Below are 16,972 nucleotides of genomic sequence, written 5' to 3'. Positions count from 1 at the left end.
CAAACTTGGACAAACATTTTCCAACCTAACCACAACATGGATCGGATAACTTGAATTAAATTTTTTAAGTATACCAACATTTCGACGCTGATATATCGAATTTTGAACGGAAAAGGATCTTTTGATCGCTGACTGTACGAGAAAATTAAAGATTGTTTTGAGAGCTTGAATTAATTTTCCACAATATTAGGGAACCCGGCCGAACAGCTTAGATTTTGATGATCTTTTTTTTCAAACGTCGGTAAAAAAAAATAAAGTCTATAGATTAAAAATTGCCGGAGTTGCCGTTTTGATTTTTTAAAATTTAATTAAAGATTTTTGTGAACAAAAACGAATTTTTTTCAAATATTTTTCTTAAATTTCATAAATTAATTGATGCCAAAAGATTGTCTAGGAAATTCAAGGAAAAAAAATATATGGGAGTGAGGGACAATCTTCCATAGTTCAAGCGATAGATGCAATTTTCTTATTAATTGACTTCAAATAAAAAAAAAAATATTTGAACACAACGGCAACACCTACAATATTCAAATATACATTTTTTAAAAGCTAGAAGCTTATTCATATATGTAAAATTAAAATTAAGTTAATTGAATGAACGGCTTTTGAAAGAATGGTAATTAAACTCAGATTTTTGAAAAAAAAAATTATTGAAAACATTTTAACATGTCGTTTTTTTAACTTGGTTGTAATATAAAATGCATTTATTTTCAAATTTTTTTGGCCGCATTTATTATGATTTCAAATTATAAAAGGAAATGTCAATATGTATTACGGTTTATGAAAAAAATTAAAAAGTATTTCATTTTCGAAGAACTTTTTTTAATAAAAGTTTTGAAAAAAAAATGCAACTTATTTTTTTTTTTAAAGTTCAACATCTAAACATAAAATTATTTTTTATTAATTTAATAACCCTTACTGTTGAAAGCTAAATAGCAAAAATTTAAAGTTCCTATTTACCACAGTCTTTGAGAAAATTAATTATTTCAATGCAAAAATTCAGTTTGAATAAAAAAAAAACCATTGAAATTGAAGTAATTTTTCATTTTTTTTTCAAAAGTGTAAAATATTTTACCTTTTTTGCTTCGAAATTCAACTGATAATATTAATGGCGAAAAATTTTTTTTAAATAAATTCATATTTTATTAGAAAAAGTTTGGAAAAAAGTCATTTTAAATTTTTCTAATAACATTTTTTTTTTTAATTCTGAGTTTGAGGACCATTTTTTCAAAAAGTCTTGATTAAATTTAGTGGATTTAAATTTAAGAGATAAGAATGAGCTTCTGGCTTTTTAAAAATGTATTTTAAAATATTGTAGGTGTTGCCGTTGTTTTTAAAATATTTTTTTTTGTGTTTGAGGTCAGAATGTTAGAAAATTGCATTTATCGCTTAAACGATGGAAGATTGTCCCTTACTGCCTTTTATATATTTTCCTTAAATTACCTAGAGAATCTTTTGCTATCATTTGTTTTATGAAATTTAAGCAAAAAAATGGTTTTGTAAAAAAAAAATTAATTTTAATTTTAAAAAACAATACGGCAACACCGGCAATTTTTAATCTATAGACTTTAAAGTATTTTTAATTACCTACGTTTGAAAAAAAAAATCGTCAAAATCAGAGCTTTTCGGCCTGGTTCCCTAATAATTTGCTTTAGTTACTCTACTACCTACCTAAATTCAAGTTTTTAAAGTACTCCTTAATTTTCTCGTGCAATCTAGTGGTAAACCTCAAAAAAATTTTATTATATTTTAGATCCCTTAATATTTTCCGCTAGTTCATATTAATTTGACCTTTTTGCAAATTAATCATCAAAGCAAACTAATTTGACTTTTTTTCTTAAATTTCGAAAGTAAATTAAAACTTTTGCAAATCAAATTCACCTTCTTGAAATACAATTGTGAACTACTTTTTATTAGGAATTCACTATGTAGGTTCAAATTTGTGTGCCACAACGCAAGTACACAAATTCTGTTTGAAAGTTATATTTACGAGCCTTAATCAATTAATTACTTACCATGAGTCACAATTCTTCCGTCAGGACTTGTCATTCTGATTATTTGTTGTTATATCAACTTTTGGTTTTCAATAACAAAGAGGACGAAACTTGAGTATATTATGTGGTTGTCATTGTTTATTTTAAAACTGAAAATACATAAATTAAAAAAATATTTATATTCAAATTATTTAAAAATAAAATCATAAAAAAGTCTAAAAAAAAAAAATGTTATACAAATATTATATCTAAAATAAAACAACATATTAATTTTAAAAATAGCATGTCCATTCATTCAACAAAAAAATATTTGTTTGTCAATAGATGAATTTTTAATTAACTAAAATAATGAACTTAATTTTTTTTTTATAAAGGTCAAGTAAATTTTTTTTGTCCAGCTGATTCATCATTTCTTGTTTTCATCAATAACATAAAGAGTTTACGATAGACATTGGATGTGTCATATTTTAAAAATATTCGATTAAATATTAAGGTAAACCTAATAAAATAAATTTAATTTAATTGTTTTTTTTTTTTGTCTTTATTTGATTTTTTGTTTAATCTTAAATTAGTCAAATTTTGGGAAAATCCCGCATATACGTAAGCAATTGACGTAAGTTTTTTCCGCACTTTGAAGACAATTTTAATTTTAAAACAGAGAAAAGTGTCTCCTGCTGTGAAAATTTACAAACAAAAAAACAAGAAATTAAATTTAAAAAAAAAGAAAAACAGAGAAAATTCGCATCAATTTGTAAAGTGAGAAACAAATTCGACGCGTGTCGGCATCAAATGAAAAATAAAAGATGTGTTGTTTTTGTTTAGTGGGTATGCGTGTGACAAATATAATTACAAAATATATCTATCTTTTGAAAAATTATTTTTAACCTGCTATTGTTGAAATTATATTTTTTTTTTTATATTTTTGTTTTTTTTTTTGTTAATGATATTTGAGAAGATATTTGAAACCTCCCCAGAAAAAAAATACTTGCAAATTTTATCTTAAAAGTGCAGTCAATACTATATTGATGAAATTATAGGGAGAACTGATTTTTGTAGAACATTTTGGAAGATCTTTTAGAGGATCTTTCAAACTTTACTATCATCAAGCGCCAGGTGTTGAAAAATACTTATCGGCTGAGTAAATCAGAAGGGATTTTGTGTAATCGCAACAAGGTGATAGTAGCGCTTTTATTATCTGCTAACCAGCTGCATTTGATAATTGATTTACTGAGGAAAATAAAGTTTTTGGCCGCTTCTTCAGTTTTCAACAGATGAAATTCAATGAGATCTAATAGAAACACGATCAAGTAATGATTTTTTGACTGTGAAATTGAAGAAAAAAAAATAATTTTTTATAGCCCGATTTTTTTAAAAATAGAATCATTTTGAGTTACGAACCTGTTTTATAAAAAAACTTCAAGTTTTAAATGAAAGACAGATGGCGGTGAAGTCAAAAACGAATTTCTGTGACTGTGACTTTTGAGTTATCTGTGACAATTGGAATAATATGGGCAGTTCGATTAATAACTCCTTATTGAATTTGATTCATGAAACAGCCAATGATTTAGGAAAAAACAAAAATCTAATTCTGTACCGAAAAAAAAAATTAATAAAACTACATACATAATTTCATTTTATAGAATTGTACCATCAGGATTTTGATAATATTCTTTTTCTGTCACATTAAGTATTTCTTTATTTATTCACTGTGAACCCCAATTGTTAATAGAATTTAGTTTGGGCACAGCAGATTTAACAAGTCACTCGTACCAATTTCTTAGAAACCAAAAAAAAAAAGTACGTATACGCCCCCATGTACCATTTTTACTTGCGATATAGGTACTATATATCAAGTTATGCATTCGTACAAAAAAAAGAGTTGAGATAACATTTTTCCATGACATTACGATGGTAGACAATGCCAAAAAAGTGAGTTCCGGAAGTCCGTCTGTCTGTCTGTCTGTATAAGGAGCTACAGCCTAAACGGATGGACCGATTAATGTCAAACTTGGTATGTAGCGTTATTTGGCGACTCTCCAGAAGGATTCTTGGAATTAAGTATTTTGGACCAAAAATAACGGTACGGTACCGATTTAAGTAAAATTGAAATATCTCGAAAACGGCTCTAACGATTTTGTTTAAAAAATTTAAATGTTAATTTTAAGCTAAGGTCTATCTTTCAATGAAAAAATTTTTTTTTGAAAATCATTATTAACGGTACCTGCCATAGAACGGTTTTTTTCAAATCCGATTATCTCCGAAACTGCTTATTCGATTTCAACGAAACTTTTTGTGAAGAAGCATTTATATAATTTAAATATAAACCAAAAATAAAATTTCCAAAAAAATAATTTTTGGATTTTTAAAAAAAAATTTGAAATTTTTTTTTTGAAAAATCAAATTTTCGAAAACGGGACATTGAATTTTTTTTAAATTTTGTTTTTAGATGTTAATTAGTGATTTCTACAAAATGGCATACCAATTTTATTTTAAAACTTTTTTTCCAAAAAATTATTTATAAAAAGTTAGTTTTTTTAAAAACGGCTCTAACGATTTTGAAAATTTTTTTTCTAAAAATGCATGCTAATACATCAATCAAAACTGCATACTTGTTTTGGAGGGCAATTTAATTTTAGATTTAATTTTATTTTTTTAAAAAACGAATTTTATTTTTTTTTCCAAATTTCTATATAAAAAGTCTTAAAAATTTAAGCAACTTTAACTCTAAGAGCAAGTTCGTGCGACCCAGTCTTGCATTTTATTTATCTTTATGTATGTGTATTTTCGAAGTTCTATTATTTTTCATTTGTACGTTTTTTTTTTTTTTAATTTAGTTAAAAAATATTCGACGCTGCGAAGAAATATGAAAAGCACATTTCTATAGTAGACAATTTATGGTTGTAAATTTCCTGAAGCAAATATTAAGTTTTCGACTGAAATGCCCCGAAAATGACTTAAAAGATTTATTTGCGAATTTTCTTCCGGTAATTATCATTCCAATGAAAATTTGTATTTATACAAAAAACTGTTGTGCTCAAATATTTCGATCGTTGATATGAACTGATTAATATGAGAGTTATAGATTTGAAAAAAAACTAGTTTAAGGTTTAATTAAATTAATATTTAAATTAAAAAATATTTTGAGGCGACATTTTCAGTTCGTTGTTTTCGAAACTTTTAGGTCCAATATTGAAAATTAAAAATTTTTAACACTAGTGAGAAAAAATGGGGATAAAGAAACAAATTCCGAATATTTACGGTCTTATAAAAAAAAATCAAAAATTTTGTTTTAATGGTATCATAAGGATCTGGAGATTCAAATATCTTTGATAAATTTTTTTTTTACAAGCACTCCTTTAAGGACATTTACGTCTTTCTGGAAAATTGCCTTTTTTAGGATTTGTTTTAATTAAGATTAATACTTGAAAACAAAAATGTTTGATATCTATTCCTTTGATAGAATAACAGAAATTAAAAAATATTCTGCAGAATCACACAGTATGATCTTTTTTTTATCAAAATGGTATGCGCCACTTTTGAGCATAAATATGTTTCTTGCCGACTTCAAAGGTCTTAGGTCACATGCACTTCTTCATAAAAATGATACTCTTAGAAACTTTTCCAATTCCTTGCAAGAGTCAGTAGTCTTGAACAAAAAAAAAAATTAAAGTAAGTGACCAAAATGTTGTAATTTTTTTTTTTCAGAATACATGCCACTTTTCTAAAATTCTGTAAGTACCTCAAAATGCCGTAATTTTAATTACAGTATTTATGCAAACTTTTTTGTGAATAGTTTGTTGAAAGTTTTAATTCATTTAAACAGTTCATATAAGAATCTTTAAAATAAGATAAGGAAAACAAAAGACGATCGATGGAGAGAAAGAAACTCTTTTTGTTTTATTTAGTTCAAAGACTTCATTTTAAACATACAAGGTACATAATTGTGTTATGTTAATCATTTAACAAAAATCTATTTGATTGTTTTTGCTTTATATATTTTAAAAATCTAGGAACTCCAATATCAATCATGTCTATCACGTTTCGTTATAAATTTTGTTGAGCGACTTTTTTCTAAGTTGTTCTTTTTTCATCGAATTCGAATTTCAAATATCTGAAAAGCCTTTAACATAATATTTTCTTTCAACGTCTTGGACTTGTCATATAAGCTGTGTCACATGCAATATAGTTTAAAAAAAAATCTTACAATGTTACTTTTTTAAAGCCTGGCAACCCTATGTCTTGACAAGTCATCGCTATGCAACCACATATTTCTTAGACGCTTACTTAACGAAAGTAAAGCTTTTAATTAATCGCTTTCAAACGGGGTATTCTACTATTATTAAAAAAAAAAGTACGTATACACCCCCATGTACCCAATTTTTTTCTTAACGTGTTACAGTTTTAAAAGCATCAGTAACAACATTAAAATATCAATCATTTTTTGATAATAAGAAAGTAAAAAAGTTAAAATTCAAGGAAGTGAGTGCCAAAAATTTAAAAAAAAATAAATCCATTCTTAAAAAATTTTATTAAATTACTAGAAAAATTATTAAAAATACATTGTTTTATAAAATTTCAATTCATCTTCTCAATCTTTAAGGCAATTTTCATATTTTGTCATACATTTAATTACTCACAAATAATAATGCCACTTCCTATAAATTCATCAAAAGGGAAGTCCATATTGAAGAAAGTGTCCAAAAGATAACACAAAAGAGGAAGCAGTGGCGGCATTTTTTATTTTATGCCAAAGAAAATTATTTCTTTGGAAATCGAAAAAAATTGTGTCTGCAAAAAAAAAAAAAAACACAACTGGACAACGATTAAAATTGTAATAATGTTGTATATTTCTGTTGTATAAAGAGATAGAGAGATAAGTATAAAAATACAAATTCGCAAAGAGGACATTTAAAAAAAAAAAAAAAACAAATGGACAACAATAAAGAACATAATAATATACATACATATGTATATAAAGCCAACAAGTGTGTGCATATTGACGGGGGCAATACAACAGGCAGAGTATTCTTTTTGAGTTTGCCTGCTACGTAATACCCAAGAAAATGTCATCATGCAGGCGCTTCATGCCATACGTCTTTGGTCGTCGTTTATATAGGAGGCTAAATAAGATTTTTTGCCGCGCAACGCTACGCATAGGAAATTACGCGGAAGTGAAAACGCCTCTTCAGTTCAGCTCAGCTCAGCTCAGCACAACAACAACGAAACGATCCGATTCGACGACAAATAAAATCGTCAATTCGACCGACAAAAGATGACTAACACATTTTTCTTTGAGGGTTCTTGCACTGTGCGAGTTGTGCCAGTGCCTCTGTGCTATGCTATGATGGTGTCGTTGTATCTTACGACGACCGACGATATCCCCTAAAAATGAGAGGTGGCGTAATTCAAACGTATGCAGGCATTAAATTGTCGTAAAGTATGAAGTATCATTTGGGTAGTAGTAGAACACCGACCGACCGCCACCGGCGAAGTAGTATGGGGGAAATTAATGGATAAACCGTTTCAGATGTGTGTATTACGAGCTCGATTATTACGGTACAACAGGAATATAATGGCAAAGGTGGCCTTGACGATTCTTTCTGTGTTTTTTTTTTTTTTTTTTTTGTTATGACAGTATGAACGATTTTTGTGGAGAGATATAAATAAACGTTTCTTTATTTAAATCACATCCATTAATGTTGACTTTATGACCTGATACTTTTCAAGAATAAAATAATTTTATTTTCTCAGGTTTTAATGTGTGATTTTGGATATAAATTTTTAACTGGCGATGCCATTGGGTTATACAAACTTGGATTAATTACTGAGTGTTCATAAATTAAGGATGAAATCATGCAATAAATTATTATCGAAATTCTGACTGTGACCCAAATAAAATTTTAAACAAGCTAGTGCAAGTCTTATTAATTCGAAAATAGGGTAAAGGGATGTGGTGTATGTATTTATGGTGTATTGTATTTGATTGTCAAACAAACGAGAGGATATAGTCGCCGAATTTAAGTGTCTAGTAATATGTTAAAAAAAAATTAAAATTTCATCACATTTATAAAAGTTAAGTCAGGATAGAACATTAACGATGGAAAAAACCTAGATTTTGTATAAACCCTAACCTACCATAAACAATACTTAAAAAATCAAGTAAAGCGGTGATTTTTTCAAGAATAGTTATTAGGGTGGGTCAAAAAAATGGATATTCGTTTTTTTTATTTGGTACTTCGAAAACTCGATTGCTAGACACCTCTAGAATATACTCACCAAATATGAGCTCTTTATCTTAATGGGAAGGTCCTCCGCTTTTCAATTTTCCATTTTTACATAAAGCTTCTACAAAAAAAAAATAATTTTTTTATTAATTGACTTTTTAGCAAATTTTTTTACATATTCTTGTAGAAAATTGAACGCTCTACAAAAAAGGTTAAATACACTTTTTTGAATTATCTAACCGTTTAGTAGATATTTGAGGTCCAAAAATCGAGAAAATCTTTAAAAATTCGTTTTTTGTTCTTAATTTTGTAACAAATTGAAAAATTACAATAATCAAACGCGCATGACATATTCTTGCAGGAAACAGATTGTTCCTCAAGAAAGGTCTTAATAATTTTTTTCAATAATCTAACCATTCTAAAGATATTTGAGGTCAAAGTTAAAAAAAATATGAAAACATTTTTTACTTTTCAAAATTTTCTAATTCACTGAAAATTCAATATTTTCAAATTAGCAAGATGTTTTCTTGTAGGGACTTAAACGTTCTATAAAAAGTTCCTTGGCAGCAAATTAATTGCTTTAACCGTTTAGAAGATAATCGTATTCAAATCGCAATGCATACTTGTCATAAGAAAACTATTGAAATCAGTGGGCATTGGTTTAGATACGAATATCTTCTTAACGGTTAAAGCAATTAATTTGCTGCCAAGGAACTTTTTATAGAACGTTTAAGTCCCTAGAAGAAAACATCTTGCTAATTTGAAAATATTGAATTTTCAGTGAATTAGAAAATTTTGAAAAGTAAAAAATGTTTTCATATTTTTTTAACTTTGACCTCAAATATCTTTAGAATGGTTAGATTATTGAAAAAAATTATTAAGACCTTTCTTGAGGAACAATCTGTTTCCTACAAGAATATGTCATGCGCGTTTGATTATTATAATTTTTCAATTTGTTACAAAATTAAGAATAAAAAACGAATTTTTAAAGATTTTCTCGATTTTTGGACCTCAAATATCTACTAAACGGTTAGATAAACGAAAAAAGAGTATGAAGTGTTTTTTGTAGAGCGTTCAATTTCCTACAAGAATAAGCAAAGAAATTTGCAAAAAAGTCGATTTATAAAAAAAATAATTTTTTTTGTAGAAGCTTGATGCAAAAATGGAAAATTTAAAAGCGGAGGACCTTCCCATTAATATAAAGAGCTCATATTTGGTGTATATATTCTAGAGGTGTCTAGCAATCGATTTTTCGGAGTACCAAATCAAAAAAAAAGAATTTCGATTTGTTTGACCCACCCTAATAGTTATAGCACATAAGATTTTAAGTGTTGCCGTTGTTTTTTTATTTAAATATTTCTAATTTATTTCTACTCAAGGTTTTTTTATTTTGAAAATTGATCCTCTTTCTAAATGAAGGCAGGAATGAAAAAAGTTTAAGGGTCCAGGGGAAAAACGGCGCATATCTACTTTTGGTCAAAAGAAAATTAATGATGAGGTCCTGTAGTATTTACTGAGCACTATTTGATGGCGTCTTTACTTTTAGAAAACAAATTTTAGCCTTGCTAAAAAAAAATATATAGTAGGTATGATGTGCCTTTAGTACTAAGTTGTATGAAGAAATGGAATAGACTTATGCTGTTTTTCTCCTAGACTCTTCAGTTCTTATAGAAACCGAAACCGAAACGGGAACTGATAAATTTTTTCTCACTTCGAGTTTGAGTACTGGCACCGAAAATTCGGAATAGTATATTTTTGTTTCGGCAACAAAGCCCTTGTATGCTAGTGTTATCATTCTAAGTGCCACAAATAGTAAAGCCTGAGATAGCATACAGTCCTATATAAACATCTAGACTGATATAGCAGGCGTAACACAGTGTGACAATTCGCTAATTAAGCTAGATTTAATTAAAAATACGAAGAAAGTTAAATTTTTTTTTTTACAAAGGGTTTTCATAAAAAAATGGGGGTGCTTAGAAGTAAAAAATTAGTGAAAAACTATGTGTTTTATGTGTTCATTAGACCAAAAGTATAATTGTTCAGTGTTATTCAAGGTTTTAGACCGTTTTGTTTTAAAGCTGTATACATGTAAAACCAAAAAGTGTTTTGTCTTTCTGCACACAGGTGCGACACTCATACCATTTCTTTTGTATTTTCGGATGCCAACCGAAATTACGAAAAAAAAAAAAACAAATTTTTGATATTTGGATTTAAAAAATCAAAATTAAGCGCTCTCATGCTGTGTTTTCTGGCCTGATGAATAGTTTTATAAACTTTGTTGCATGGCCCGCTTCGTCGTCATGAATAAGTTCTATTTCAATTTAAAATTGGTGTTTGAACCTGCCAGAAAAGGGAACTAAAACCCCATGGGTATTATATACATACAAAATAAATTAAATTCTTACTTGAAAAGGGCTTTATTTCAAAACATGCATTTGAAATTTAAATTTTTTCATGAAAATAAAGTCACATTTGAAATTTAGGTCTTTGCAGGGTCCTGGTCCTGAGACGCTGCATCAAAAATAAAATCATTAAACTCATTGACAGTTTTCAAAGTGACGCGTCACTTTAACTAATTTTTGACCTGGGATTCAAAAGGTCAAATTCTGTATTTTTATCTAATCAATTGTGGAATCGTTCTTCGTAGACAAGGTTGATATTATTCAAACTCAAATACAACTCAATTTATAATGAATTTCGTTTTTATTTTTTAAGTGACGGGAACTAGAAAAAAAAAACAAAATTAAAAATCCTATGAGATATTTTATTTCTAATCAACATAATAATAATAAATAATAATAAAGTTTTGTTTAAAAAAAAAACCACTAAACAGCACACAAGAATTTTCCAGATAGTCCAGTGCATTTATAATTTGACCAAGCAGTTTTTACCACCCTCAAATTTTGTTTGCTCATTCTATAGAGAATTGGGTGAATATCATTCGCACTCGTGAAATTCAACTTCTGGCCGCCATTTTGGATTTTAGTTTTTATTAAATATCTTGACTTCTGTTCAGCCTAGGTTAAAGTTGGCTAGACAAAAAATGTAGACAATTAGATTTTGCGTCTTTTATGTTAAGAACACTTTTTGATACTCTGATCATTAAATAAAATGCAACTCAAAAAAGTTAAAAAAACGAAAAAAAAAAGACATTTTTTAAGTTTTGAGTACTTTTTATCAAAATTATGAAAAAACCTTCCGAAGATTGTACTAAGACCCTTGATAAATCATTTTTTTACGAAATAGAGGATGCTGATACCGAAAAAGTGAGTCTTTTTTTAGCAGTTCTAGTTTTTTTTAAATTATTCTTACATAAAAATGCATACAAATTCATCCATTTTTTTTACTTTTTTTTTACTGACCAATTTCATTTCATACAAATTTTCCGGTAAAATTTAAAAAAACGCATGTGAAAAGAAAAACTAAAAAAATTAGTAAATATTAAAAATGAAAATATGTATCTCAAAAATTAGAGCTCCTTGAAAACACTAATTTTATTTTTAGGTTAAGTGAAATTTTCAAAAAAATATCACAATTTGCCAAATGGAAATATTTAAATAAGCTTTTGCATTATTTTAACTAAAACTGAGTCAGATTGTAATCAATAACAAAATTTTCCATATAATTATATTTCTTATAAAAAAAATCCATAATACATAATTCCACAACGGCAACTCTCTACAAATTCCAATTTATATTGAAAACACACACACACATACATACATACACACACCTATCCACACAAAAAAGAAAACATAAACACAACACTTCATCGCTCACACACTCACACACACACACACACACACACTACATCTATTTAATAATTTCAATTGGAATTTTCCCAATAAGTCACACACGAACACACATTTTCCACCACACCACACTCTCTCACACTTGTTTACGAGAGTGAGTATATTTTGAACACATACCAATTTGAGATTTTTTTTTTGTTGTTTGCATTTCTTTATTAATTCCAACAAGTAGCTGGGAATTTTTTTTTTTAGATTTTTTTTCTTCTGGTATTTTTTTTGATTAAAAAAAAATTCAATTTATATAAATTTTTCCAAGATTTTTGTTTGGTTTGGTTCGTTGACAGGTTTTTTTTTATAAGAGTAGTTTATTCTATTACATTTAATTGTAGAGTATTATTTAATATAATTGCCATTATATTGCCACACACATAAACACGCGCTTTAAGTTTGTTTTTTTTTTTAATTTTTTTAATGAGAAATAAAGTTGTTTGCTATTTTTGTGGATACAAATGGGGGGTGGCCGCCACAGTTAACCCACAATCCACAAGAATGGGCAAAGTTGTTGTTTTTTTTGTTTTATCAAAATTTTGTTCTCAAAATCTCGATTTTTTTTTGTTTTTTTTTTTTTTTTATTGATTAAAATTTAAACTAAAATACAAAATACAAAAATGTAAACATAGACGAGCATAACGATTTATTGGCGCAATATTTATAGAATAGGTACATACAAAAAAATGGGAACACTGTATTGTTGTTGTTGTTGTTGCTGTTTTTGTTGAAAGTAGAAGTGATCACAAATTAATACATATTTCTTAAATAAAGAAATTATTTAATTTTTTTTTTTTCAAATTCAAAAAGAACAAAAAAAACTAAAAAAAATTCATCTAAAAAATCAAGCGAACATCAAGAACACAAAAGAATCAGAATTTGGGGGGAGAGAATGGGCAAAATTATGATGGAGCAAAAAAGAAAAAAAAAAAAAGATTATAGACAAGAAATACCAACCGAACGCAGGCGGAACGAAGAAGACGGACGCATGGACAAAAAAAAAAAATATCAAATCAAGGAAAACCCAACACACCACTCTCTCTCGAGAGAAGTTAAATATATTTTTTTTTGCTTCTATAAGTTTTTGTTGTTTTTGTGGGTTTATTCACATTTTTTTTTTTCTTGTGCTTTCTTTCAAATTTTCAATAATTTTTTTTTTTTTTTATTTATTTTTGTTGATTTTTGCTAATAGGTGTCGTCGGTCGTCGTTTTTTTTTTATTATGTACAACAACTTGTCATTTTTGAATTTAATGAAAGAAACAATTACAAGTTAATATACAAAACGGTAAAGTTTTGTTTGAAACAAATTAAGATGAAATTATCTTAAAAATTGTTGTTTATTTAAGAATTGAAATTCTCCGTTGGCAAAAATATTATTATTTTTTTTTTTTTTAGTAATAATCTCGTTATACACTCTATACACACAACACCCGCCGCCACCGACTATGCATACTGTAATCGAAATGAGAAAAATGTCAAAACATCTATTTGCTATGCTCCCCTTTTATTTGGTGTGGTGAATATGGTGGTATTATTTGAAAAAGTAGAAAAAACAAAAAACAAATGGAAATGACAAATGGGGATGTGGTGGGTTTTTTGGGGGAATAACTAAAGTTTTACATGGGTAGAATCGAATATGCAATGTGAAATGAGCTTAGAGGAGAGTGCTTGTGCTGTTAGTTCCGTGAAGCTTTCATAGATTGCTCTAGTTTCTTTAAGTTTTTCGATGAGTGCATGCCTCCATTTTATTTTCATTTGATGGCTGTCATCAACAAGTGTGTTTATTTACAGCTGCGGAACCGGACTCTCATTGAAAAACGAAGGCAGCAACCTCTATCCATGCATATGGCGTTACAATGTATTAGATATAGGAACAAGCACTCCATTATATTATATCCTCTAAGGAAATGAGTGAAATAAAAAAAAAATACTGTAGAATTTGAATAGGTTCAATAAAACTTAAGGGGTAATAACACCTTGTAAACCATGTAATCGAGCGTCATATTCATCAGCGTATAAAACAAAGAAGAATTATTATTTTCTTTTGGTGTTTGTTTAGTTTAATTAAGTATATTAATAGGTAACAGAATAGGCTAATGTTAAATTTTTTAATGATGTGAAATTTTTTAAATGGCGGTGTAGTCCTGTGCTCCCATCGCACAGTGTGGCCAATCACGAATCTAGCTGGACAAAATTAATAACTCGCGTTAAATCGACTTTTTTTCTAAACAGTTTTAAACAAATGAATGTGAATAGAAAAAATTCTATAAAAAACAAAGATTTTTTAAAAAGAAATCTATAATTTCTGCAAAAAGTGGGTCAAAATAGTGATGAAGAAAATGCATTTTTATAGTATTATAGTATAATATTGGTCAAGCAAAATAAAATTCATGTTTAAAGAGCGGTCCAATGTGTCTTCCACCTTTTTTGTCTATTTTTTCGCTTAACTTGAAGCATAAAGGCTTGGCCACACCGAAGGGTACATGCGGTAGCGGTACGGGTACTTGTATGAAAAAAATTCAAAACTGACACATCAACGTTCAGATGTGGAATTTTTTTCATACAATTACCCGTACCGCTACCGTATGTACCCTTCGGTGTGGCCAGGCCTTAAAACTTTTATATATGTTTTTAATTTTTATTTATTGTCAAAAATGTTCCAAAGATGATACCTGCTCATTAAAAGATCAAAAAAACTGTTTTTTCGATCTTATGTGGCAGTTTTGACACATTTTTCGAAAATTTGTTTTTTTTTTTGAAAATCTTGACTTCATTTTGAAAAGTGAAAAAAGTTGTATGGCGGTCGAGAAAACGCGAGACATGTAAATAGCTAATCTTAATGACAACACTCCACAATACATTAAATTTCAGACCGGAAAAATTAACTTTACCTCTATTTGAAAAGCAAAGATATTTTTTTTTGCACTTCCTAGCCTTCTTACAGAATTTATTTTTTTTTAAATAGTTGCAATGGTAATTAATAAATAAAAATTATAATACTTTACCTTCAAATGTAGATTAACAATAAAAAAAAAACAATTACAACAATAAAACTACCACAGCGTTTTTAATCGTCAATGACGCTAGATTTCGTGGTTTACAAGGTGTTATTACCCCTTAAGCTCACTTTCATTATTTTATTTCTTTTTAAAATTCAATCAACATTTTCATTAAAATCAAAAATGTTTCAATTTAACACTTAAGAATTTAAAATAGATAACGTCTTTAGTTAATAATCTCACAACTTTTCTTTAACACTTTAAAATATTTGACTCTACCGAAATCCCTCTACGACATCCCCATATATGTATGTATTTCTTAGAAGCTTAAGCGATCTTCTACAAGAGGGCGCTGCAGTCATTAAAAGTTGTTAGGGGCCCGTTTACAATACTGTTATACATATTATTATTTTTTTTTTTTTTTGGTATATAAGTTACATAATAAATTATTACTGTAAATAATACTTCAGTACATAATTGTACTGACTGAAAGAATCGGTATTTTCCCCGTAATTATCGCTTTTTAGTTCAAGCTCGGTTGATTTTGACTTAATATACTCGACTCGCATTTAATTTCATAAAATAATTTGAAATATTGTTAACTTGTTTAAATATATATGTAACTTCCAAGATCAAGGATTTTATTTTTCTTTGGCCAAATTTTGTTTCACTTTCAGAATTTGTTCCACTTTCGTAGAATTTTCGATAAATCGCAGATTAATGTGATGAACTTTTGGTATTTTGTCGTCATGTATACCTATATTTTTTAGAAAAACCTCAATTCCCATTACCATTTTAATGAATTTAATTAATTATGTATTTTTTTTTTTTGTCAATAAAAAAAGTACGTATACACCACAGTGTACCACTTTTGTATTACTTTCTTACTAGAGAATAATAATTCCATGAGACATGTTGCTACTTTAAGCTTTAAAAAAAAAAAAAAACTTTGACGAGATGAGGAAGAACCAAACATACATACATACATACATACCTAATTATTTAGAATTGAATGTTGTACAAAAATTTCATACAAGAATCTTTCATTTTAAAAATTAGAAAAAAGAAACAAAATTTGGTAAAGAACTTGTATAAACGATAAATCATTTTACGCAATACGTGCCCTGTATCCTTTAATTCTATGAAAATACAATAAATTGTTGCAAGGAAGTTTTATATGTCTTTTTCATACTGGCAGTGCAGCTCCCGACTAACAATTTTGCTTCTATAAAGCTTTACAGATGCTTCTGTTGCTTCTATAAAGCTTTATAGAAGCAAAATTGTTAGTTGGGCTGCCTCTGTAATCAATTTACATTGAAGGTTTTGAATGAACAAAAACAAAAACTCCAGCCTATGAACTTGGTGGTAATACACACAAGTTGATGTTGTTCATTCAAAACCTTCACAATATATCGCATTTGTACACAAAAATGCGTTTTGTTAAATAACTCGGTAAAAGTTTATTTTAGAAAAAACAAACTGTGGAAAGGAGTTTTCAGTTTACAAAATTTATGAATTCAAAACATTGATGCAAATAGTATGTAGTGATGGGTATCAGCATGAACTTTCATAAATATTTTAGATTTTCGATATAAATGGAACATTTAAAGCAATTTCTATCAGTGTTCTACTGTTTGCAAAGTGGTTTTGGTCTCATAATATTAATTTAATAATCTTGAAACCCCTTGTCAGTCCTCTGAACTGGCTTAGTCTGGTTCAATACTCAAGTGTGACGAAAATTTTTTTCACTAAAATTAAAAAAGAATACTAAACAAAGCGGCACAAATAAATGTAATAAATTAGTCTGTAATCGAATTGGCATCCGTGAACCAGCTGTGAGTCAAGTCATAAAACTTGGTGTTAGCACCGTCAAGTTGTTGTTGACGAACAATTTGGAAAACCACTATGATTAAACTAAGGCTGAATTCATTAACGCAGTGATGCTATGAATAAA

At 28.0% G+C, this 16,972-nt stretch overlaps 2 protein-coding genes across 7 annotated transcripts in view; one reads left to right on the top strand and one right to left on the bottom strand.

Moving 5' to 3' along the window:
* Positions 1-13,460, bottom strand: part of LOC129909798 (histone deacetylase 4) — a 116,502-nt gene extending 103,042 nt beyond the window's left edge. For 3 of the 6 annotated variants that reach the window (XM_055986876.1, XM_055986879.1, XM_055986882.1), the window contains exons 1-2: positions 12,148-13,459; positions 2,016-2,143 (exon numbers count right to left, since the gene is read on the bottom strand). In XM_055986876.1, coding sequence (XP_055842851.1) covers positions 2,016-2,049 — 34 coding nt within the window. In that variant the 5' untranslated portion in view covers positions 2,050-2,143; positions 12,148-13,459. Of the gene's footprint in view, positions 1-2,015; positions 2,144-12,147 lie in introns of all 6 variants that reach the window. The other 3 variants (XM_055986885.1, XM_055986881.1, XM_055986877.1) reach the window with 2 other exon arrangements.
* Positions 1-16,972, top strand: part of LOC129909803 (ubiquitin carboxyl-terminal hydrolase 30 homolog) — a 228,063-nt gene that overhangs the window by 158,808 nt on the left and 52,283 nt on the right. The gene's annotated exons all lie outside the window — the stretch shown is intronic.

This window comes from Episyrphus balteatus, chromosome 2 (genome assembly GCF_945859705.1).
Source record: "Episyrphus balteatus chromosome 2, idEpiBalt1.1, whole genome shotgun sequence".
Classification (NCBI taxonomy): Eukaryota; Metazoa; Arthropoda; class Insecta; order Diptera; family Syrphidae; genus Episyrphus; species Episyrphus balteatus.
Note: the sequence above shows the minus strand (reverse complement) of the source record. Positions and strands in the feature narration are given on the sequence as shown.